Source organism: Fundulus heteroclitus, chromosome 23 (genome assembly GCF_011125445.2).
Source record: "Fundulus heteroclitus isolate FHET01 chromosome 23, MU-UCD_Fhet_4.1, whole genome shotgun sequence".
Lineage (NCBI taxonomy): Eukaryota > Metazoa > Chordata > Actinopteri > Cyprinodontiformes > Fundulidae > Fundulus > Fundulus heteroclitus.
The window spans coordinates 27,812,054-27,837,372 of NC_046383.1; the positions used below are offsets into that span (position 1 = coordinate 27,812,054).

At 41.4% G+C, this 25,319-nt stretch overlaps 1 protein-coding gene across 2 annotated transcripts in view; it reads right to left on the reverse strand.

Annotated features, from left to right (window-relative positions):
- Positions 1–19,158: 19,158 nt before the first annotated feature.
- The window catches only part of ebf1a (EBF transcription factor 1a), an 85,271-nt gene continuing 79,110 nt past the window's right edge, over positions 19,159–25,319 (reverse strand). Inside the window, exons 16-17 of one of the 2 annotated variants that reach the window (XM_036126899.1) lie at positions 25,083–25,151; positions 19,159–22,296 (exon numbers count right to left, since the gene is read on the reverse strand). In XM_036126899.1, the coding sequence (XP_035982792.1) occupies positions 25,084–25,151 (68 nt within the window). In that variant the 3' untranslated portion in view covers positions 19,159–22,296; position 25,083. The remainder of the gene's footprint in view (positions 22,297–25,082; positions 25,152–25,319) is intronic. The other variant, XM_036126900.1, reaches the window with a different exon arrangement.

A 25,319-nucleotide genomic window follows, 5' to 3' on the forward strand; every position in this document is an offset into this window, starting at 1 on the left:
ATAGCTTACTCAAAAACATTTCAAATGAGACAAACATTAAACATATACCCATTCCTGGACGGTGATTGCAAACAACAACAAAAAAAAAAAACGACGCTGCCATGATCGCCGCGCAGGAAAAAAACAACAAAGCTTACCGTTCATCAACTCGGCCAGTTTTCCAGTCTTTTTAAGCCCTCGAACCTCAAGCCATCGTTTGAGCTGAAGGTTGGTGTGTTCTTCGACAGTGCGACCAGTAAACCGTGTGCCTGGGACATCGTCTTGGGAAAGTTTAACGGCTGTAAAGTCGGTCATATCGCTGTTTCTGTTGCGCTTGTAATAGCTGGGTTATCCGTGCTTTCTCTCCTGTATGCCCTACCTAAGCGGCAAAAGGGGCGTTGCTCTTGAGACGGTGACGTCACGTGCGCGGTACCGCATTGCCCGTAATGCAGCAGTGCTTTTCTGTAACCATAACAGTCAAGATGGCTGACGCAATGGAGCAATGTTTTAAAGGAGATGGCTGTAAGTTTTACTCCCCCTAACCAGTAGGTGCCATACTCGCTAACTCTCGTTCCAACCTGTAGCGTTGATTCGGTAGCATTAGCATAATAGTTAGCATTAGCAAACATTTAACTTACCTGTCCAGAATGAAAGCGGCAACCTCCGCATGGCTTCTGAGCCCCTTTGCTTCCTTAAGTCGGCACCAACGCTCAAAAGCTTTCCCCCTCATTTGGATTTTTTTTGACCCATTTGAATCTGAGAAGAAGCCATTTCTTAGCACTAAGCTAAGAGCTACTACGATCTGGCATCGCCTGAGCTTCCTCTCACATTTCCTATAGGTGCATAATCCTTTGGTATTGACGTTAGCATCGCAACCAGAAGTTTGAATATTTTGGACTTGTCAAAATTTAGAAAACAATTATTTATATACTATATATTTATTTTTTAGTAAAATTAGTACTTTAATTCTGTACCACTCTTGACATTCTGTGGATGTTTTACTTTTGAAAAATGTATCGTTTTGATGAAAACAGCATTAACCTCTAATAATGCCCTTAATTATGTCCTGAATGACCTGGATATATCTTTAAAACCTCAACAACTGGCTGCTCTAAGGGTAAAGCAGAGCATGTTGCTTGGAGTTTGCTTCACATCCATAGTTGTCTGATTGTTTCTAACCTGTTTCTGTTGACTCTGTCAGTCCCAACCTTTGAAATCGGGCTCTACCTGCTGCACTCCAGACTGATATGCTGTGCTTACAGCGTAAGTATGTCTGAGTGACCAGGCTAAAAGTCACCTGCCCTACAATAAGACTGAACAAGAACAGTCTGCTGGCAAATTAAGTTTAAAATCAGAGATCCCAGGGGCCACCGGGAACCCACTTTGTGTGTTCTTTATCTGGTTTTAGTTTTAACTCCCTTTATTTTCCAATTTAATATATTTTGTTTTTCACTTTTTCACTTTAGACACTGTACTGTTTTATGGTGCTGTTTTTGCAGCATGCAAACTGTTAACATGAAACCTCCCTTTAGAGAATTACTTGGTGAGAATACCTCAACTTACCTGTTTATGGCTGCTGGTTTATAAAATAAAACACCAAGAATTAAAAGCAGTTAAATATTGTTCTCACTAAATGCTAACTGTAAATCCAATGACTGTTTTTAAGAATTACTGAAAATAGTCATAGCAATTCAACTCCTTTCTTAAAGGATTGCATAATTCCATAACAAAGAATAGTTTGGTTGATGGTTGGCATGTTAAAGGGATATGAAGGAAGCGTGGTTCTGTGAACTCATTATCAGTAATAGTTCCCTTAACAGTTCCCCAGACGGATGTTATATTGCAGTGCGTTTTGAGAAAAGAAATCCTCAGAACTGCGGGGTCATATCTGGGTCAAAATGAGTCATATCTGTGAGATAAAATGCTGTGCTTGTGGATATTAATTGTCTATAGTTTTGCAATAGACTTTTATTGAGTTTTTTTTGTTGTTGTTGCCATTTTCTTGGACAAACAGCATGTTTGTTACTACAGGATTTCACATTGCCGACGTATCAGTATGACTGATCTAACTGATTAGATGATTATTAATCCGAACCACTATTAGATCTGTGCAAATCTCCTTGGAATGAACTGACAATTTACAACCGATGAAATTGATTGATTCATATTCTGATTTGCAGAAAAAAAAGGACTCAGTCGTGAACAACTTTACTGGTATTCTGTTTACTCAAAGAAGACTCATGCTTTAACATATTTAATGAATGCCTTCTCTTTGTGGGAAGGAAGAATAGCTAAATAGCAAACTTCAGATACTTTTTCATAAATCAACAAGTAAGCATTAACAAGATCTTGGGTTTTAATCCCAGCCTGTAGTCTTTCTGCAGGGAGTTTGAATGTTCTCCTTATGCACGCGTGAGTTCTCTCTGGGTACCCTAGCTTCATCCCACTGTCAAAACCTGATTGTCAGGTAACTGGTCTGAGGGATGAGTGTGTGTGCATGACTCTTTGTCTTGTGTGTCTCTATGTTGCCCCATGATGAACTGACCACCTGTCCACAGTGTGCACTGCCTCTCACCCAATGACCACAGGAGAAAGCCCCCCTGTGACCCTGCATGGATAAGCGGGTAGAGGCAATGGATGGAAGGATAAATCCAACTGTACACAGAACGGAAAAAGAGCATCAACTAAGAATCCAATCAAAATGATCAAGACCTCTCCAAGGTCTACACCACCTCTGAACCAATGACTGCTGGAGGAAGGCACAAGCCACACCACCCAAAAAAACAAAACCCACACATCTGTGGATCCTTACAATAGATTAAGATAAAGCATCAAAATGCTGAAGTAAACATGCAAAACTCTGGTTAGCATGGATTAAAAAAAGAGCATATTTGCTGTAAAGATTTTTAGCTTGATTATTCAGAAATATAATATAACATAAAAATAAAATAAATTGGCATTTTGACATAGCACTTTTTTGAACAAAATGTAAATATGGACAGGGACAGTTTTTCTCATAGGAAATGTCTCTAATCCAAAAAAAACAAATCTAAGTTTCAGTCTAAATTCACAAAGGGTTGTGAATGATTTGGGGCTTAATTGTAAGTGAAGAATGTTGCAATAGCGTGGAGCTGCTGGATGCTCAAATGATCAGCTGATGAAGTGAAGATGAACTGAGGGAAAATACACATTCTCTTTCCTCAGGTAAGCCCACTAACACACCTACAATGGGCAGCACGGTTGTTAAAAGATAGAACTTCCATGTAAGTTAGCTACAAGCCAGATATTTCAAAACAACACAAAGTCTGGGCTGAATTTGAGGGAATGGAGTAGGGGACGAGATGTGAATATTCCCTTCATTAGATGGAGGCATGATGATGAATTTTTAGATCCAATCCATCTTTATTTATAAAGTACTTGAAATAAACCCAGAGACCCAAGTGCTGTACAGACAAAAAGCTGTATTTTTAGACTATAAAATACATACAGTACGTAATAAACAAACCACATGGGGGATGGGCAACTGGTCTTACATTTTAAGTCAAGTCCAAAAAGCCAAGGGTTTGAATATTGTCTGCACCTGCAAAACACAGTTTTAACTGAACAGAATAGAATAAAAAATACTTTATTGTCCCACAGAGGGGAAATTCAGGTGTGTCAGCAGCAGGAAAAAAAAAATACAACATAAAACAAAATACTGTACAGTTATCAAATACGACTTTGAAATTTATTTCTTGAGTAAGCTATTTTTAATAACTGACTGTGCAGTATTTTTTCGTTATGTTGTAAATTTCTTCTTTGCTGCTGGTATACATGAATTTCCCCACAGTGGTACAAAAAAGGACTATTCTATTCTATTCTATTCTATTCTATTCTATTCTTCTTCTCAGCCTCCAAGTGTTAGTTTCTCTTTAAACCCCAACAGACCGGTACCGGGTCGAGAAGGTGACGCCCATTTTTCATCTTTTCTAAACGTAGTTCAGACATAGTCATTTTTTTATTTCCTAAATTCCTCAAAGAAGGAGGCTTAAATGTTTCTAAAACAAGACCCTGAAATTGTGTTTTCACAAATTTTACAGCATTTAAACACAGAAGATGCCATTTAAAGGCCTATCAAACATGGCACACTCTTCCGGAAAAATGTTTCAGAGCACAGATATGTTCTTTCTCCTCCCCTCAGGGCTTGAATTCTGGGAAACTAAAGTCATACCTTTCCAATATCCTTTCGCACGTCTTTTTTCATTGTTGTCAGGTGACACAATTCATGGCAATTTATTTTGACGCTTTTATAACCTCCGTGCTTTACGCACAGTTCACTTTAAGAGCTGCTCTGGACACAGTTGAAGACTTACAGTGTAAATGTCATGACCAAAGGGTCTGTCATATGCAGAGTCCTACAATGGAAAACAGCACATTTATTTGATCAGATTTCATTTTGTGAGGTGCAAAGCACATTTGGCAGAGTTTTGGCACATTTGGCTAAATTGTGCCAAAATAACTGCTCCACTTGGCACAACAGCCCACTAAAACCTTTGTGGATCAACTATGCTTCAACTGATTCAGTCCAAATTTGCTGCAGTTATAGTACAGATGTTGATGGATATAATCTGACGTGTCACTTAGGTTTTCAAAAGGACTTTCATAGTGTTTTTCACTGTTTATTTAGAAAAACTTTAGGTGAGGCTCAGAAAGATTAGATTTTTTTCTTCATTTAATCACAATTACATCGGACATAGCAACAGTTGTGCAGATAGGGTTCCTGCACCACAAGGAACCCATATCAGTAGAAATCGATGTGTACACTCACATCAGCCACGTGTAGTTGTGGGTTCGGTTACCGAGTCCGTGCAGCGCTTCAACAAGATCCCAAGTGGGAAGTTTGACCGGACGCCGCAGTGGTCCCCAGATCAAGCTCCTGAATTTCACAGGCCAAGCAGGAAATGTTGGGCACTAGACGGGAGAAAGTTCCAGTGAATTTCAAAATAAAATCACCCTACCAACTCACGCTAACTTGACAAGTTTAAAGAAAACGGCGACACAGAAACAGAAGGAAACAGAGAGGCTGTTGGAAGATGAATTAGGATATTTATGTGCACCGATAATGAGTTTTGCCCTAGAAAACGAAAACCTTGGCTGTTTTTGAATCACTTATGAGGGACAGCGACAGAAAGGACCCCGTTAACGACCGTTCTCATGAGCGCCCTTTCCTGCCGGAGTCGCAGCTGGCCGCTGTTTCCTTGGGGGCAGTTTGGGTTTGCGGGAAGGCCAGGACCGGATCAGGACCGTAACCTGCACCGTAGTCAGTGTGAGCCCAGGGTTAAGGTGCTTGTGCTGTGATTCTGGCCGGCTGACTGTGTGTCACTCACTGCTTCTCCTAACTGCTGTGAGCATCTGCGTCTCCTCTGCAGCAGCACAACTAGCCAGAGCATTTTTCACCTGTTCCCACTCATTTATTATATTCAGGAGCTTCACAGCATCTCTTTGCTACTGAAAGCCATCGGTGAGTAGACGTCCAACGTTCTCAGTGACAAAGCGCTCATTTTGTGGATTTCCCTGTTTTTGCCTCGCTGTTGTTGAACACCTCATCGACTCTCTGTTTTCTAGACACGACCTGGACCGTTTTTCTGACCACAATCCTTTGCCTGGCTCTTTCGGATCTATCTGCCTTTCTCTGTGCTCCCGTGCATGACCCAACCTGTCCTACGGAACTCATTTCAGCCTCTCCCAACCTGCCCGTCATCTCCTGCTGTGAGCAGCCGGCATTTCCAGGCTCCTGCTTGCTCCTGCAGGGCATTCTGACTGCCAGCACCAAGGCTGTATTTATTTCAGTAAACCTTTTAAAACGCAACGTCGTGTCCGGCTGAATATCAGGTTCTCCGATTTTCCGGTGCACGGCAGCTCGAGATAAGGACACACGCGGAACCTTGGACTTTGCAAATCGCGATTCCATTTTTTTGGGAATTGAACCTGCAACTTCCAAGTGTTGCTTGTGTTACTAGTGGAAGTGGCACTTAATTCAAGTTGTGAATAGCAATAAAATGAAAGAATAATAATACAAAAAAAAATGCAGTGCGCAGTTAGGGTGGGCTTGTGTTTTTATGAAATGTCACATAAAGATTAGCCCCCTCCAGACTCCAGTCCTTTTTGAATAGTCCTTAAATCACTGAACGGAAAGGGGTAATTGTTGAACCAATTTCTAATTTTTCCCCTTTTCCTCCATAAAGCCGTCTTGTTGAAATGTCTTCTTTGTCCGCTGCAGTTTCTTGGTAAAACAATCTGCGTTAAAGTCTGTGGCCTGTGGTCGTAAAGTCAACCTGGCATGCCGGGCTTGCTTTTATAGGTGGCAAAAAGCTACTAATCCTTCAGTCCAATATTTACTTAGTCCAAGTTATGCTTTCCTGGACCGTAGCTATGCATCTCCCCTGCTCGCTGCTTATATATTCCTGGCCCTTGATGTATTCCTGGCGCAGGAAACAACTTTTAGTGCCCCGCAAGGGCTGAGTGAGAATTGACAGTGTGTGCCAGAGTGAGAGCGAGAGGTAGGGGGGCTGTTTTAGTTCCACTGTGTTTGTAAGGTCACTCAGAGTACATCTGTATGGAGTGGGAACTCACTCGCTTTCACTGTCACAACCACTCACAACAGCCATCTGTAATGCTGTTATGTGGAGCACTGTGTCCCTTTGTCCCTTACACGGACGCACACGCCGCACACACACACACACACAAACACACACACACGCGCGTGCACAGAAGCGCGCACGCCGCATAACCTTTCGCACAACAACAAGCGGACCGGCACAAACACACATTAACATAACGCGCGGCTCTAATTGCCAGAGCATGTGTTTCTAATGAAAAAGTTGTTTTAAGGGCTTTATTCCGCTCAGCTGTCAAACAGTTCAGCCATGTTTTGAAATATAATTGTGGGTACTGTAAGAGTTTTGAAACCCAACCAAAACATTGCAGCGATCCCCGGCTTTCTAATGTTTCTAATTTGTTGAAATATGCCGAGCGAATGACAAAAGTGAGGGAGTCCCGACCTGCCAAGAAAAACATATCAGAGGCACGGCCCGTGTGGAAATACAGAGACTCTTTTTAGAAACATGATCAATGTAACCTTTGTTACAGGAAGGAGAGGCGGCCATGGAGGAAGGGTAGAGGGGGGGGGGGGAGAAGAAGAGTGGGAGGCAAAAGAGACAACATACATAGACACTAGGTTCATGTTTGTGTACATGTTTATTTATCACTATATCTACAGTGTGCGGCGCAGAAATTCAAGTGGACCTCCCCCACCACCACCATTAAACGCAGCACAGACCACATACCGAAGAACGAGCTTTGTTGTGGTGAAGAGAGGATTTTCTCCGCAGAGCAAATATGTTCAGGGACCATTTTCACAAACTGTCAAATGCCTCGAGGAAGAATAGAAGAATTTAATTGTTTACAGATGGAAACGATATCTCCTGCTTCTCTCTCTCTCAGGCTGGACTGAGAAGGATGTGTAACCCCCCCCCCCCCCTCCACCCACCCTCTTCAGTCGACCCTTATCCCACACTTCTAACCCAAAACTAACATACAGCCTGAAAGTGGGCTGAAGGGGGAGAACGGGGGAAGAGTGAAACTCATATGGTTGCCGAAGATTTTTTTTTCATCCCCACTGCTCCCCGCTTCACTGTCTCTCCCCGCATATCTGTTTCTCCGAAGAATAACATACAAACCCTCTGTGAAAGGATTCATGGTTTATTAAACCAGAGGTCCTTTTCCTGTTTCAACACCGAGAAGAAAAAATAAATACCACAGTTTGTTTTCTCTCCCTCTGGCTTAGTCCTCTATTTATCTCATTATCTGTTTTGATAAATTCTCTCCTCCATTTCTTCTACTTCTCCTGTCCGTCAAGAGAGGTGGCTTGAGTCTGCCACTTGGACCGGAGTTGCCCTTCAGGTGCAAATGTAGACTTCCTACTTGACTTGGACTCGCACTCTCAAGAGTTGAGACTTGACTTGGACTTGAGGTCTGGGATTTGGGTCTCGTGTACATTTGTCATCATGTCATCAGGGGATAAAGTGAGTCTCTAATGTTAAGTCATCCGAGTAAATAACTTCTCACCTTTGCACTACTGTAGTGTATATAAACTAGAATACTTATGCAGTATGCAGTAGGTGTCAGTAGAAGTAGATAACAACAGCTTAAAGTTCTTAATTATTGTGACCATTGAGCAAACATTTACTGTAAATAAGCCACAGACCACAGTTTTTACAGAAAGGCGCACATTGTTAAAAGGTGTGTTTGATTTAACAAACAGGAACATTTGCGCATCATGGGCTAAAAATATTTCAAAATAATCTGCTTATTTTATCTGTACCATCATAATAATGATCATGGTAATGCCTCTCAAACTGCACTGTGTATTGAATAGCTTTGGGTCATTTTAAGACAAATGAGAAATTAAATTTTTGACCACTAGAATCTTTACAAAGCCAATTATGGTTCTTTAAAGCAGCATTATTTCCCATTAGATTTATTCAAAAGTTTAACTTTAACAGATGTAGCCCCATTTCTGCTATTTTTATTTGAACTTAAAGGCATACTTCTGGTGGGGTACATATTGCATCTTTTTGTTTCAAGCATTCAGCATGCTGAGCTAAGTAAATCATCAGCACAGACAGATTGTCTTTATAGTTACGCATAAGAAGTAATATTAAAATGGTGTCTTCTTTGCAAAACTGGAGTCACAGTTGTGCAAATGCTATAATGATGGCACACATGTATGCTATACTTAGAGTAAAAGAGCTGTGATACTTAAGTTTTGGAATTTTACAACATGCCCCAAAAAACTGTTGCAGCCTGGATTATCTTAACAGTTATGCTACATAGTAAAATACATGGAGAGGTGAGGCTTAGTTTTATTAGTTCTAATCTTGTTTTAGTTTTTGCTCTGTACAGTTTGCAAACTGTCATGCAACACATGGCAGTTTTTGCTCAAGTATAAAAATCACATTCTATTGTATATTCTGTGGCCTGGTTCAATTAAGCTTAGGACCCTTTGTCTAATTACATGGTTTTATGTTATTTAATGTTTAATCAAATAACCCTCTGCCTGTTAAGTATTGTCTGGTGAACCCAACTGGCTTTGATATTAGGACAATAGTTGGAAGAATGAATCGAGCATTAGCATTTTTCTAACAGTAAATTCTGCAGACATTTGGAATAAATGAGTGTGAACTTCTCTTTAAGTATAATCATTTATAAATTGAAATAATTGCTCAAACAAAGAACACCATTAATTATATTGTTTACATGAATTAACAATATACTTCAATCAACAACAGCTAGTGAAACTTATCTAAAACTACGAAGCAAAAGCAAGATTAAAGAAATCAAGGAGCTATGTACACACAAAAGAACAAAAGGACAAATACAAATGGTTGAACTCTGTCCACACATGAATGATTCAATGAATTTCAGAATTCAGCGATGATTTTTAAGTTAGAAAACCAAAGTTCATTCTAAAGAATTTAGAATGAGGTAAATTAGCTTAACTAATTTAGAACATTTGGTATGTGCCCAGCCCATTCACAATCCAACTCTGAGTTAAATAGAACGTTATATTTATTTTACTTCTTAAATAGAACAAATAACATTTTAAAGAATGATTTCCTAAATTAAAAATAAATTTTTGTAATTATTTCTCCAGAAATGATTAAACTCGAATTGGTAACTTAAAACTGTGGAGGGAGGCTTTAAGGGGACAAACGACCAGACGTTATGTTGGGAAAGTATCTGGATCATGTGGCTCTTAGCTTGATAGCTTCCTCTTAAGTTAGCCAAAACCCCATTAATCAACATTAATGTTCCCCATTAATGGTGTACGAAAGCTTGTAGCACCATCAGACGATTGCGAAGCCAAACGGAAACAAGCGATTAAACAAACCATATGCTGAAACAGTTAAAATCATTAATGTTTAAACTGTCTACTAGGAAGCTAATAGCAGCTAACGCTAGCAGCAATACATGTCTTATTTAAAATTACTTTTAGCCATATTTGGTGAAATAAGTGATGTGTAAAATACAAACATTCATGTCCCAAAAGTGTTTAAACCCCTCATGGAAATAAAGTTTGTCATAACCTTAAAACACAACCAAAAACACAGCTTTGTTTCAGAAGCTCTAGCAGGTAGCTTAGCCTTTGAGCTTCAGGTTAACCTTAAATCTTAAATACACAGTGAAAACACATTAAAAGTAAACAATTTTAAACAGTTTCATCTCAAACTAACGTTCCCTGTTCATCTCTTTCAAACTTTAGTTTTTGTATCCTGTTTTTGGTTACTGGTGCATCCGGTAGCAATGAGCTATTGCAGGGGCAGCTAGCAGGTGCAGCTAGCTGGTCAGGCCGGCGGCAAGAAAGCGGCTCTCCTTTGTGCCCACTCAGAGTCAATGCTGGGGAGCGGCTTTGGGGTCAGCTTTCTCCTGCAAAAGCTGAGCAGCAAGCGATCACAACAGCCGGTTTCTGTGGTTGATGGCTGACGGCTTCGATGTCTGATTTCACAGAAACACTGTACTTAGCTCTGACTCCAGTCCGAGGAGTGTCACACCGATGCGGTCAAAGATAGCTGGAAAAGAGCGACGTGGTGGCTCTCCAGTGTGGACCACCTTCTCTAGAGGGATTCAAGGAAAAGAGCCGTGTCTCTCCAGTGCTGCCATGGCATGCAGTGGGAAAAAATAGGTTGATTTGATTCAAGACAAAGGCTTTGTAGGATCCCAATAGGTGTCCTGCTGTGAGGACAGTCTTAAGGTTGTTCTTGCAGTCTTATATTACTCACGGCTATCATATGACAGTCTGATACTTATATTCCTAGAGCTGAACCCCAACACCCCTCTCAATCAAGCTCTCTAAATACTATGCCATCAAAATACAATACAGATAAACAATACTGCAATTGCATAAGGATAATAATTTCAATTCAAAAACCTACAGCCACCCATGTTTGCTTTCGGACCAGAGATGCAGCTGTAAGAAGGTTCCAGCCAAGAGAGGCTTGAGTCTTGATTTAGACTTGGGAAAGGACTAACGAATGTCCCCATCTGTTAACCTTCAAGCTCTGAACTTTTCTTACTCTAACATCATGTCCAATCCCTGTTAGGAGTTTTTTTTTTTCTTTTTTTTTTTTCTCAGTCTTCCATCTCTTGGACACCAATCAGGCCTACAGCCCATTAAAGCCGAGTGTGTGACTACTGAATGGGTCCCACTAGTTTACGCCCCGTGTCTGCTCAGTCAATGTGTGTGTTACAAAGAGAGCAGGCCAGGATAACTCTGGGTAATGTATTGTCCTGAGCGCCGTGCCCTGACAGTACCCCCCCCTCCTCCCTCGCCGCTGTCTGCTCATTCATTACTGCTAATTTGACATGTTTACGGACCCCCCTCCTAACATTACATACTTAAGGCAATTGACTGACCTTAAATGGAAACACCTACAACCGCACGGCATGTCAATACCAGATGAGGATGTTTGTGCCTGTGTGTATGTGTGTGTGTGTGTACCTGGGAGGCAGTGCATCAATACTGAGTTAGTGGTTAATCTGGAGGAGCAGGTGAGTTATGTTTCCAGAGACGGTTTCAAGCATTATCTGTGTAAGTGTGTGTAATGTAGCTAAAAGGGTGAACAATTCAGGAAATAATGCGGGGCATGTGTGCGTTTGTGTGTGTGCGTGCGAGGGATTAGGCCTTTAAGAGGTGATATCTGTTTTGATTTCACCCAGTCTCTGTAATTTCCTCTCCGTCTGTTTGTGTTTTTCCCATATTCAGCACTTAAATACAGAGCTGTGTCATTAAATGGCCAATCTTGCGTTTGTCTCTCACTGATACACAACATTAATCACCAATTAGCTTGTCCTGTGACTGGCAACCTCTCTCATTAGAATATGATAGAATATAATGGTACTTAATGATGCTTGGGAAACATAATTAAATGACTGAGCTGTAGAACATGTGGAGGAACCGCGGCGCATCAATCAACGACGACCCCGTCAATCTAGCACTCGTCAGAATATCGGGGGTTGTGTGCGCGCGGGTGACAAACAGAAGCGTGTGCGCCCGCTGAAACCACTGGCCTCTGTCGTGACCTCATTAGGGAGAAATGAAGGGTGGACGTGTCGCCATCACAAGATAGCTTCGGTGCTTCAAAGTGTGAATGACATTAATATGGCACTGTGTCTGCCTCCAGATTTAATGTCTGTCGTGGCTCCAGATAAATAAAAAAGCAAAAGGGGTCATTTCTCTCTGGTGCCCGGTTCTACCTCTAATTAGAATGAGAGTAAATGAGCTAAATAATCTACAGTGCCGTGGAGAAAGTATTCACACCCTGGGACATTTTCACATTATTGGAAGAGAACAGGAGAATAATTCCATGTAACATATTCTAAATATTGATATTTTTTTACATTTTAAAAAAATAAAAAATGTGTCATGCTGATGTCTTTAGCCCCCTTTGCTTTGATACCCCTTAAAATCCTTTGCAAGTCACATAATTATTAAATAGAATCCACCATTGTGTTTTTCAATCTAAGCTTAGTTCCATCTGCTCTGTGAAGGACTCTAAAGTGTGTTAGAGAATATCAGTGAACAAAACAGCATCATGAAGACCACGGAAAACATTAAACAAGACCAATCAAGTCACGATCATCCACCTAAACTGACAGAACATGCATGAGGAGCTTGAATTAGAGAAGCAACCTGGAAACCCGTGATAACTCTGTAGGAGCAGCAGAGATTCACAGCTGAGCTGGGTGAATTTTGTTAACAGGACAACTATTAGTTGTGCTCTCCACACATTCATGCTTCATGGCAGGATGACAAGAGAAAGCCACAGTTGAAAGATAGTCATAAGAAGTCCCATTTACAACTTGACACAAGCCATGTGGAGAGGACATGATGTTTTAGTCATTGGAGACCAAAACTGAACTATATGTGCTTCCTATTGTGAAGCAGAACTCACCAAGCGGTGTGTTGTCTAAATGAACAAACGCCACCTTCGAGGAAACACTGCACATCTCCCTGAACACACCATCAACACTGTGAATAATAGTGGCAGCAGCCTCATGCTTTTAGGCATGCTCGTCTTTAGCAGGGACAGCGAAACTAGTCACAGTTGACAGGGTAACATATTGAGGTTTATACAGATCCTAGAATCTAGGGCTGTGCGATAAATTGATTTATTTGAATTTACCATTTTTTTTAAGACTTAATTTTTTGAAAATTGGGATTTCATTTTGGCAAGGCACTCACTGGGCTTCCATGAGGAGATTAGCATGCAATGCTGAATATATGTTTAGGAAAAGACATTGTCGAAATATTGTAAAGAGGGATTTTTTTTAACCATAGTATGGGGTACTTTAATTAACATATTTACTTTTTTAAAGTTAGTTTGAAGTTCCACAAGTGAAGTGATGCCTGTTTTCAGATCATTGTGTAGAACCACTTGCAGAAAAAATTTAGTTATATTTCATTGTTCACAATGGAAGAGCCCGCCACCTTGTTTTACAAGCATGTTTCAAAGCTTGTATTTAGTTGCACTTTGAATTCAGGTCACCTTCCAGACGAAATGCTAGACATGAAAGCAAATAAAATAAATAAATAAATGAAACCAAAATGAGTAAAAAAAGTCGATTAATCGGGTTTGGTATAATAAAATTTGAGATTTTATTTTTAAGAGATATTGTCAGCCCTCCTAAAAAAGACCAAAGCAACAAGGAAATAGATTTTTAAGCATTTTCATGTGTTAGAATGGACCAGTCAAAGTTCAGACCTAAATTGAACAGGGAATCTCTGAGGATCTCTGTCTGGATCCTCACCCCTCTTGCTCATCCCCTTCACCTGTTCCTCTGCCTTTATACACTGGTCTTCAGCAAACAGACAGTGCCAGATTATTGAAAGCCTTGAGCTGGTAAATGTTTTTTTAATTTTTTTCCTGTGTGGTTTCTCTGTTCTTTACTACGGGCACGTCAACGTGGATTTCCCCTGCTTTGCCTTACCCTTGACTTACATCTCTGCTCAACCTTCTGTATTCTGGACTACGACCAGGACTGATCTCTTAATTGCAAGCCTTGCCTAAGGCCTACGGATCTGTCTGCCTGTTTGTCCTTCCGTGCATGACCTAAGACTGTCCTACAGTGCTGATCTAAGCCTCTGCCAGCCTCCCTGTCATCTGCTACAGGGTTTCTTCTGCTCTTCCCCGCCAGGCTCATCAGCGATCTCCAGAAGAGCCGTTCCAGTCTGCACCTAGTCTCAGGTTCGTCATCTGTTTCAATAAATCTTTTTCAAGCACAACTCTGTGTCTGGTTTGAATATCTGGTTCTCTACCGGTCTGGCGCATTACACTTTATCCACTCTGGCTGAGTTTGAGGTGTTTTACAAAGAGCAATGGGCAGAAACATCAGTCTCTGGTAGTGCAAAACTGTTTGGCCATACTCCAAATGATTCACTGCCGCAATTACAATGAAACATGGCCGCTAAATGTATTAACTCAGGGGGGATGAATACAGATGTATGCCACACTTCAAAAAATTGTATTTATAACAAAATAAACAAACAAACCATGCATCATTTCTTTCCCCACTTTACAATCATGCAATCTTTTATCTTAGTTTATAACATAAAACCTAATTAAAAAAAGGTTTGAGCTTTTGACACGACCAAATGAGCAAAGGTTTGAAGCTGCATGAATAGTTTTGCAAGGCACTGTAGGCCCCTTTTTTAAAATCGGTTTTATCATAAATCTACGAAACCAAAAGCTCGACAAACGCACTCGCTGGAGTCGCCATTGTGTCATCGGCAGATGGGAGGATGGAAGTGGAGAGAAAGAGAAGGAAGAGGGGGCCGAACGGCTTATCTTTTTTTTTCATTTTAGTAAAACAATAAAGATAAGTGTTCTACGTGCTTGTTTAACACACACAGTTCGCTGGCCTCCTCCCCTCTTCCCTCTCTCTGCAGGCTGTGTTGAAATGCATCTCCCTATCTCCATCTCTCTAACATCCATTACATACCCCAGCCCCTCACCTCCCTTCTCATTAGGCCGGCGCACAGTAAATTAGCAGCAGCAATTACAGGGAGTATAAAGCACGGGCTCTCTGCCGGGCTCCCCCTGACAGGTACCACACAGATCACAGACCAACACCCGCCGTCGCCGCGGATAATCATTGCGGGAAATGACCATACGAGAGGCGGGAGGAGTCACAGAACGCCAGTGTGCAGTCCTCCTCGGTATGTCTCCGCTCACATGTTCTCCGTCTTACAGCAAGGGGGCTTTTGGAGCACGTGCATAAAGAACAGGCTTTTCTAATGCGCGCAGACAGTAAACTAAGGCTACCAATGCAACCTGACTCTCATTGCCTGCTTAAATCTAGCTATAATGTCCAATGTTGCTATTTTCCAACTCAGAATACTATTAATATTCATTCCACCAGTCCTTGTGTTTTGCTCACTGTCTAGGTCTACCTCTATTCCGATCCCCCCCCCCCCCACCCCCCCCCCCTTCCTCTCTCCTTTCCATTTCTTTCCTTTCTTTTCTGTATGCGGGATCCCCATGGGGACTCCTGTTTTCTTTCAAATACGCTTCTCCGCTCTTTCTCCCCTCATGTGTCCATGCGGGGAGGAGAATGAGAAAGAGGAGGATGCGGAGCAGGAGCATGAGGAATATATGCATTAATATATTTCATTAGGATACTAGCAGCACTCTGCTCCCGAACGGCACCCCTTCCTGATGTGTCGGGGCTCTGCAGGAACGGTGCCTTTTATAGTTCGGTCCCCAGAGGGCCGAGGTGTGCCGGCTCGGCGCTGCCCTCGGCCTCCCACTCCCATTGTCCTCCTCCCACACTGACCAGTCTATCCGAGCCTGAAGACCGGCTGGAAATAAAGAGCAGAGAAATGGCTTCACCTTTTGTCACAGTGTATTTATGATTTATGAGCGGGAGTTTGAATGTGTGCGCGCGTGTGTTGCTCGGCATTTGGGAGGGGAGCGGAGGGGAGTGGAGGGGGGGGGGCTAAGTCCCTGGAGCTGCTCGGTGCAACTCGGCATCGATGCTCGGTTCGCTAATCAGAAACATTAGGCCACAGGACTCATTTTCCTGAGGACTAAGTGTGTAAACTCCATAATTCAATAATCTTCCTCTTACAGCTCAAAAAATCATGCACTCTACCTACCACTTTACAGTTTGTCAGCAAACTATTAACTGTGTTATTAGATATAGCGGGAAGAGAGCCCTGTGCAGCTATGAACCTCTGGGCAATTAGGGAGGCGAACACAAACAATCGCTCCTTGTGTTTATGAGTCTTTTATTTCATCAGTACTTCCAGGTCCTCCCGCTTCTCCACAAAGACCCCCCCCCCCACTTCCTCACCCCGCTCCCCGTCCTTACTTTGGCATTACGGAAATCTCCGGTTACCGTAGAGACCCTGGAATACTTTGAGGTCAGCAGAATCCCGGGATCCGCAATTTTCCTGACCTAATCCAATCGCGGCCTCCGAAATTAGATATGCAAAAAATGAAAAAGAAATTAATTTTCTGCTGATGACCGGGTATGCAAATGATGACTCAATTATGGTGGGCTGGTGCCTCTGCAATTAATAACCTTGGAATCATCATTAACTAATATGTTTAGGAGGAAACTTGTCAGGCTAACCATGTTCACCATGCCATCAGTAATGCATTAATGAATTAGATTCATTAGGGAGAGGAGGCTGGTGTGGGTGGGAGGGGCGCAGTCCTGTTTCTGACCTGTGGAATTACCCGTTTTCCCCCGGTCTGGCTCTGTTCCTCTGTGGCTGCCTGTCGGCTGTCTGTAAAAGAAAATCTAAATCCAAAAACGATTCACCTTAGTGCTCCACTAAATCTACAAGTCAGACCTTTTTTTTTGCAAATTCCATCAAACTCAGCTTAGATATGGTTTGTCACCTATAAAACGACATGCAATGGTCAGTTTATGCATTTGTCCACCCTACCAAAACAATTTCACATGCGCTTTGACTCTGGCGGCGTCACATGAGACACTTCACAACCACATAAGTCCTTCACAACCTATGCCAAAATATGTTTACTAATGCCAGCTGATAAGCTCGGCCTTGTGTTATGTCATCGACCCAAGCACGTGCTAGGCAAAATTAGCGTTTATTTTTCGCCGCACGTTTTAAAAACTTTGTCTTTTGTGAATTGTGAAACTCTGTGCTTTATTAACCATCTGTGTTTTTATTTCCAGAGAAAATACATATGTTTTATATCTTTAAAGCAAATAGTCAGAAGGACTTAAAAAAGAACAAAAATAAAAACGGCGGGACACAAAAAAACGCATCAAAAACAAACTATTTTCAAATTCTGAACATTCGAGGGATGTTTGATTTCACAGAGGGTCCTAAGGACTGACTCTAGACGGTGAGTATATAAAACAGCTGGGGTTGAGAATAACAAGCACATTGTAAGGTGATTTGTGTTTAGTGAACAACACTATGTTAAACAGGCTAAAGTATCTAATCTACCCTAATGAAAAACACAAACAAGATCAGACAGATTGGGCATCCCCACTGCAGGAGACGTGACTCTGGCAATCCCTAAACCTTTATGGAAGTCTACATAGTGACTTAAACTGGTTTGAACTGTTTCAAATCGCATTTAATGGTTTTCAGTCATTTGGTCTTTGTGCCTTCTGGGCCACCGTAGTTTGCTGCTCAGAAATGCCATATTCTCCTTGTGTCGCCCCAGCTATTTGTGTGAGATAATAGCACTGCCGTCATATAAAGGACATTTAGATCCAGTGTAATATGCATCCAGAACTCTACAGAGGGCTCAAGCGGAGCAGAGGAGTTACCTCCGTGACTTTGCGTAAACAGATTGGGTGCTACGTTCTAAATTGTTGCTTTTTTGTTAATGTCTGCCAGAATCACACAGTCGCAGGGTCACACAGGGAGCACACAGCGGCTAAAACAAACAATCACATTTGCTTCTGGCATGGCAGTGAATGCAGCAGAAACATTAATTTTTTCACTTTGAATCTTCTTCCTTTACTTCTCCTCCTTCTTATTCACCGTAATTGCTTTAAAATCACCATTATCTTTTTTTTGTGGTATTTTTAGCCAATGTTGTTTCTTTGGGTCCACCCTGCCCTCTTTGTTTTTTTCCTTTTCGTTGTTATCACTTTTGTCTTTTCATACGTCTGCTGCCTAAACCAGATTTGGCCTTTTGTGCCATTTATGTAATTGTGGAGTTTTAACAAGATTTTATGTAATGTGTCTGAAACTACAATATAGAACTACAATATAACAAACTTCCTAATTAAGGTATTTTAACTAAATGACACTTGTTCATAACTAAATTGTTCTATGATTTGACCTTTTGTAAATAAAGTTTTGTTAAAAGTCAAAGCCATTTGTTTACTAAAGTCAGCATTACAACAAGGGTAATGTTGTGTTTTCCACATTTTGTACAATAAATCCTCCACTGACACAGCAAGGCAACCAGCCCCACCAACAGCGTTGGCCCAAGCTGCCAAGTTTACAACAAGTAAACTAATATACAGAATAGAAATTGCTGTAATGTGCTGACTGGAATGATTGTGTCGGTTGTGCTGGTGTTGCTGGACCTTTGCTGGACTCCTGTGCCTGCTTGGTAATCATCATGTGCAGTCAAATCGTAAACGGTACAGTCCACCCTGATTCTCTTCACAAACCACTTCCATGCACCTTTCTTGTTTCTAAATATTCTGAAATACAGTATTTTACAACATAACTTATCAGTCTATGTCAGGTGAGATGATTTGGTAGATCTTAAGCATCTACTGTGCCATGCAGCTATTTTAATATGATGACGTGACAATTCCAACACTGGCAAACAGCAAGTTTAAGCATACGCTTCTCTTTTCTTTTAATTTTTTTTTGTGTTTTGTGTTTCAATAACTACAAAACATTTCCACATACAGGCCTGCCACGGTCTCCTGCCCTGAAATGCAAACTACATGTTTAAAACTATGAATGACGAAGTAGCAGAAAGATTGACTTTCTTTGTTTTATCGAGGTCCAACTGGACGTAACCCGAGTTTGAATGATTTGAAACAAGTCCTGGTCATTAGGTTGGTCAGAGGAACATGTCTGTTAGCTGATCGCATGCGACAAATGAGAAATAAAGACACCCGACAGGGTCACAGACAAGAGGTAACTTTAATTAACATTGTGAGAGTCCAAAAGTTATCTTACAGCTCAATTTTCATCAAAAACAATAACAATCTATACAGTAGAGGTTTTTTTTTTAATTCCCTTATATTATAGAGCTGTTCAGTGTATTTGCAGTCAAAGACAAACAGAGGAAAAAATAGACACCAGCTATTTGGTTTGCATCTTTTTTTTTTTTTTTTTTTTTTTTTTGTTCTTGTTGTTTGTTACCTAAATACAAAAACTTTGTCACCCATCAGGCTACTGATATTCATGTTCAGGATGGAACTTTGCTTACAAAGATGCCATTGTATGACAACAGACCTCTGTAGATTATCTGAAACAGACCGACCCACACCACCCACCAAGTTGCCCCACCCCCCCCCCACCCCACCCTCCACCCCTGCATCCCGGGTCGCCCGGGCGGGCGGCAGAGGAAAATAAGTGCCTGGAAAACACTTGTCAGTCAGCAGGCGCCGCCGCTAAAACGATCCTTTCTAGCCATTTTAACAAAACCAGGCCCCTTGAAAGGAAAAGCAAAGAGAGAGCAACCCCCCCCCCCCCCCCCCACACCCACCCATTCGCCTCTGTCCAGCAACAGCTTGAAGACACACGGCAGAGACAAAGAGAAGACTACGAAAATGGCTGACGGGGGGGCCGAGGGGGTGCGTCCCGTGCAGCCTCACGTACCGCCGTCCTGTTTAGTCACCGATGAGGTCGAGCTCTGTGCCAGCTACTGTAGGCCGGATAGTAAAATTGTGCTGTGACAAGTCAGAAATTCGAAAGAAAAAAAAAAAAAAAAAATACTACCTTGTGTTGTGAAACTGGAGAAAAATGTCACCGTCATGCTGCTGTAATAAATTACCAATTGAGAAAAAAGCTGCACAATCTGTTAAAAACACCCGAAAAAAAAAAAAAAACACCAATTTCTTTTAACCGTAATGTGCAGCAAGCATAACGGAGTCAGTCTGCTCTGGACTGCCTTTGGCAAAGCATGCCATTGCCACGGCGTTATAGTACATCGGGGCATGTGAGATGGGTGAATTATGGCTCTTTGTATTCTAGTCTGGCTTCAGCACCGAACGGAGCGGCTTTGTGCTTTGTCCCCAAAGTTCTCGTGAATTCCTCTGTGGCAACACACAATTGTGGTGAAGGGTAGAAAACTGTACACGTGATTGAACGAAGAAAAAAAAAAGGGTTTGCATTGTTAAGGCATCTAGACTGCTGGTAAAGATTACAGTGGCAGAAAAAAAAATGAAAGAGTATATAGATAGTAGATGTAAGCAGGCATAAATAACATAAAAGAAAAGAACAAAGGGAGGGAAAAAAGGAACACAACAAAAGAATAAACCGAGCGTTTCCTTAGGTCTCTTGGTGTCCACACACACGCACACACACGCACACACACACACACACACACACACACACACACACACACACACACACACACACACACACACACACGCAAAAAGCAGTCACTCAAGAGAAGAACCCATGCATATTATCAGATCAAGAACAGTATCCATCTAAAAGCCTCAAAGGTTCAAACAAAAAGATATAGATTTACAGTATATATTAATGTGTGTTTATATTCTTAAAAAATCTACCTCAACCAAATACTCTGTAAAGATGCTACTTTTTTGCCGTACAATAAACATTTTTATAAGGAAAAAAAAAAAAAAAAAAAGAACAGAATTCTTTTATTAACTTACAAATAATACAAAAATAGACAATGGCATGTTTTGAATGAAAAAAAAAAGAAAAGAAGGTATATCGATGCAAAAACAGTCAACGTTTAAAATTACAAAATCAATTAAAACCGTCACATTTAAATAGTGAGAGACGACAGTAACAAAGCAAAAACACTGAAATATGTTCAGTTTCTTGTATTAAACATACACAACACAACTAAACGATGGTGAAAGTCAATGTACATACACAGGATAAATACATTATTTATAGAATATTTTACAGGACTTCCCCCCTTCTTTTTTTTTTTTTCCGAATCCAAATCCACGTTTTGTCAGGTTTTTGCAGATGAGATATTGACAACACAGAAAAACCGTCTGTACTGAGAAGCTGCCATGAGACGTTTAATGCTTACATCCCGAACTATAGCTATCGCAAAAAGGAAATGAGATGCCAGATTAAAAACAAACAACACAAATCAACTTTTTTATTTAATATATACAAAAATATATCACATATATCACGCTTTTTTTTTTTTTTTTTTTGATAAATTTGATAATTGCTAGGCTCCTTCATTGACAGTGCTGGCTGGACGCGCACATTCCTCTGGCTTTTCAAGTCTTCGCTAACATCTCCAACCAAAAAATAAAAATAAAAATAAAAAAAGGCAAAATATTCACCTTTTTTCTTCACATGAAAGCAGAGAAAAAGCATATTGCAAACAGCTCAATCCTCACAGTTTTATCAAAAAAAAAAATTCATACAAACAAACCAAATGAGAAATGGAGAAAAACAAAAACACAAAAGGCAGGCTGGGATCTTTTTAAAGGACAACTCTTTAGATTTGGGATATAATTAGCAGCAAAAAAATTGAGGGTGGACTTTGTTCTCTTCTCTGATTTCTTTGTGTTTTACTACGCAGACCGGTGGCGAGGTGGTTTCAAGAGAGCCGCCTAAATCAAAGAGAGAACTTCGTGGACGGCGGACGGCCGCAGGACGGCGTGGAAGCGTTCCGTAATCGGACCCACCAGCTTCCGGCCATAAACATCAAGATAAATAAATGCTCTTTTCATGAGGTCAGTGTCACACTGTGGGCAAGCGATCAGTCTCTTTACACTCCGTCCAGCATGGTGTCAGAGATGCTACACTAATTCAACCAAAAAAGGGAGAGGAAAAAAAAAAATAAACATCACAAAGGCTCAATATGTCCCCTTTATCTTCTTTCATATCCCCATTCCGATGAAATCCCGTTGGAAAGGCCTGAGTTTTACAGTCCCGCATCTTATCTGCGCTTCCTTCGCTTAAGCTCTGGAGAATAACAGAGACTCCACTGCTGTGTCTTTTTCCTCTCAACACCCCCCCCCCCTCCAAAAAAAAAAAAAAAAAATCTCCAGCTTCCCACATCCTCTACATGGGTGGAACAATCATCCCAGGGATTGCTGCTCGGGGTGGAAGAGAGGGAGAAATAGAGAAAGAAGGGAGAAAAGTGGGGTAAGGGGAGAAAGAGGGGGGGGGGGGAGAGAGAGGTCAGTCACATGATTGCTGGGTTTCATCTGTCATCAAAACAGTCACATAAGAGAAATGCACTCGGGCATCTGGCGAGCAAAGACGACTTTTGCCTCATTATCTCTTCATTCCGAGGCAGGAGAAGGAAAACATTCCCTTCTCCGCAGCGGCCGCTAACTCAGCGTACGTCGACAACATTGTTCAGCTATTCACGGGCCGCTGTGAGCGGCTTCATGCATGAGCTGCCACAGCTGGCTGTCAGGCGTTGCAGAGTGTAAGACAAGCCTGTGTTATGGGGAGTAACTCAAACAGGACGGTGACGTGTGATGACAGAGACGCTGAAATTAGGCTCGGTACTTAAAAAAAAAAAAGAAAGAAAAGAAAATGAAAAGCCAAACTTTGAACTTGCCAAGCTGAGTCACGTTTTCACCCCTCTATAGCATGCTGTGCCTTCTGACACATTCCTCCAACGTTTCCTCCCCTGCACCCTTTTCTCCCTCTCTCATTTTTTATACAGAAGCCATCGCAAGGAGGAATTTTTCATATAACATATTGGCTCCATATTGATTCCCCCGCTCTCCCTTCAATCCACTAATTCCCCGCTTATTCCCTAAGAGTCTCCGGTTTGGGATTAACCGAATTGTGTGTGTGTGTGTGTGTGTGTGTGTGTGTGTGTGTGTGTGTGTGTGTGTGTGTGTGTGATCAGTGCACAGTGGCCATTGGGTCTCAGGTCACTGTGGTCAGCGCTCATCAACGCCGCCAGAGGAAGCGAGGAAGTGCTTAGCTTGGGGCTCTGATAAAGATTCCCATCCATCATCTCTCCCTCTCTCTCTCTCTCTCGTTCAGGATCTCAACACTATACAACATCCTGCCCAGACGCAGAGACAGTGTGCTGCATTCAGTGCAAATGGGAGAACAGAGTGACCCGCAGCGGCATAACAACCTGACCACCCCCCCTTCCCTCCCTTTAGAGACAGCCACCGGGGGCACAGGCAGGAAGCAGGAAGCCAAAACAGGAAATGCAACACATATGGTGTGGCACACAGTCACACTGACAAATCAAGGGTGACTAAAAATTTTAAAAAAAAAGGAAGAAAAAAAAAAAAGAAAGCTTGGGGAGGACGGTGCAAATGGACCACTTCATAGCGTTCTGGTCAGAAACTTACACGCTCATCGGCATAAATCTCTTCTCACTACCACGTGTACCTACAGGATGTCCCCATACATGTATAAAGTCATTTTGATCCATTGTTACTTCTTTTTACTTTTAAAACTGATATCCCTGCTACATTGATTCATTACCTATTAATGCACATTTGCCTATTTCACCATCATTTGTTACTGTTTATAACTTTCTCTACAGTCCACTTTCTCACCTACAACTAGGGCTGGACGAGAATTCAATAACAATATATATTGATGATAGAAAAAAAAGAATTAATAAAAATTTCAATAGAATAACATTTTTCCTTCCTTTTGCATTCTAGCAATGTAGGTTAATATTACAGTCATTACATCCTCCCAACCAATCACAAACGCAGACCCAGGAACCAAGCTCCGCCCCCTTCTAAGGTTTAGAGAGTATGCTTCTTTTTTTTGTTTTTAAAAACTTGCAGTTTTGGCAAAAAAGTCGGTTGAATAAAGTATTGAGTTTGAATCCAGTGTTTTTGTGTTCTGTATCTAAAATAGGTTGCTAAGCAACAGCATAAAATGGTCAGGGCTGCACTTAAAATATATGTTTTGAATTTGTTGATAATTATCAATATCGATCAATATGATTTCTATTTTATCAATATGCTTTTTTTCTATATCGTCCAGCCCCATTCACAACCGTCCATACCACTTAGATGCAGACAGTTCTACGACTCTTAAAGGGGCCGAGTCAACTACTATGACTTTACGAATTTCTAAGTTAGTAGCTCACTCTGGTCGCATTCAACGGTTTTCTGATTAAATTATTGTGCCTTGTTGGCTTGTTACATTGTATTTCTGTGTTTTACACTTAGGTGTTGCTCTATTTTGTCATTAGGCGAAGAACTTTTGTGTGTATTTACCATAATAAGACCACGCGACCGGCAGCATGGCGTTGCGCATGAACGCGAAGAGTAAACGAGGAGAAGCAATGGAGCCGAGCGAATCGGCAATGCCCAGTGGAGGTGCGGAAAGAAAGAGGTCAGGTAACCCTAATCCTAACCCTGTACTGCGAGGCATTGTAAGACGGTCTACCAGCTCTTACAGTAGCTACGTCAATTGTCGCCATCTTGCTTTTCTGATAGCGCCGTGGTACTACTGGCAGATGGCACAACAATGTTTATGTCTGCTGAAAAAAGGACTAATCACTAAAGTAAATACTTAATCAGGGCAAACAGTTGGCATATATTGTTTTATTTGAAGATGATGTTTTTTTTGCCGTTTTCTTCTTACGGTCAATATGCATGTCTCTTTAAACTATTTTATTCCCTTAGTTATTTTATTGTTGTTCAATCTATGACTTATTTTTACTCCATTTATTATTATTATTTTGTCTTTGCTCCATTTTACTTCCTCTGTCCAGAGGGGAAACGGCCAAACGGTGACAACAGTGTGCAACGACTGCGACGAGTTTAAGTCATCCTTCGCACGGTGAGAAAATGTAAACTTGTGACCAGAACTTCAAGCGTTTAGAGTACAAAAAAAATAATATGGAGAGAGGAAGAAACGAATTAGAAGGATGACATACTTCAAGAGAAGGCCAGGCCCTGCAGAGAGCTGGCTGATGAGTACTTGCTAGAGTCCACGAAAGATTGATCTAAAGTAGGGAGGAATAGCAGATTAGTGTTGCAAGAAAGATAAAGTAAGGAAAACAACGGATGAGGAGTAAAAAGGACGGTTAGATTAAAGGAAGAAGGGTAAGTGAGAAACTGTTATTATGACAGGACAATAAAAGTGAACCATACTGACGCAGCTGAAACAGCAG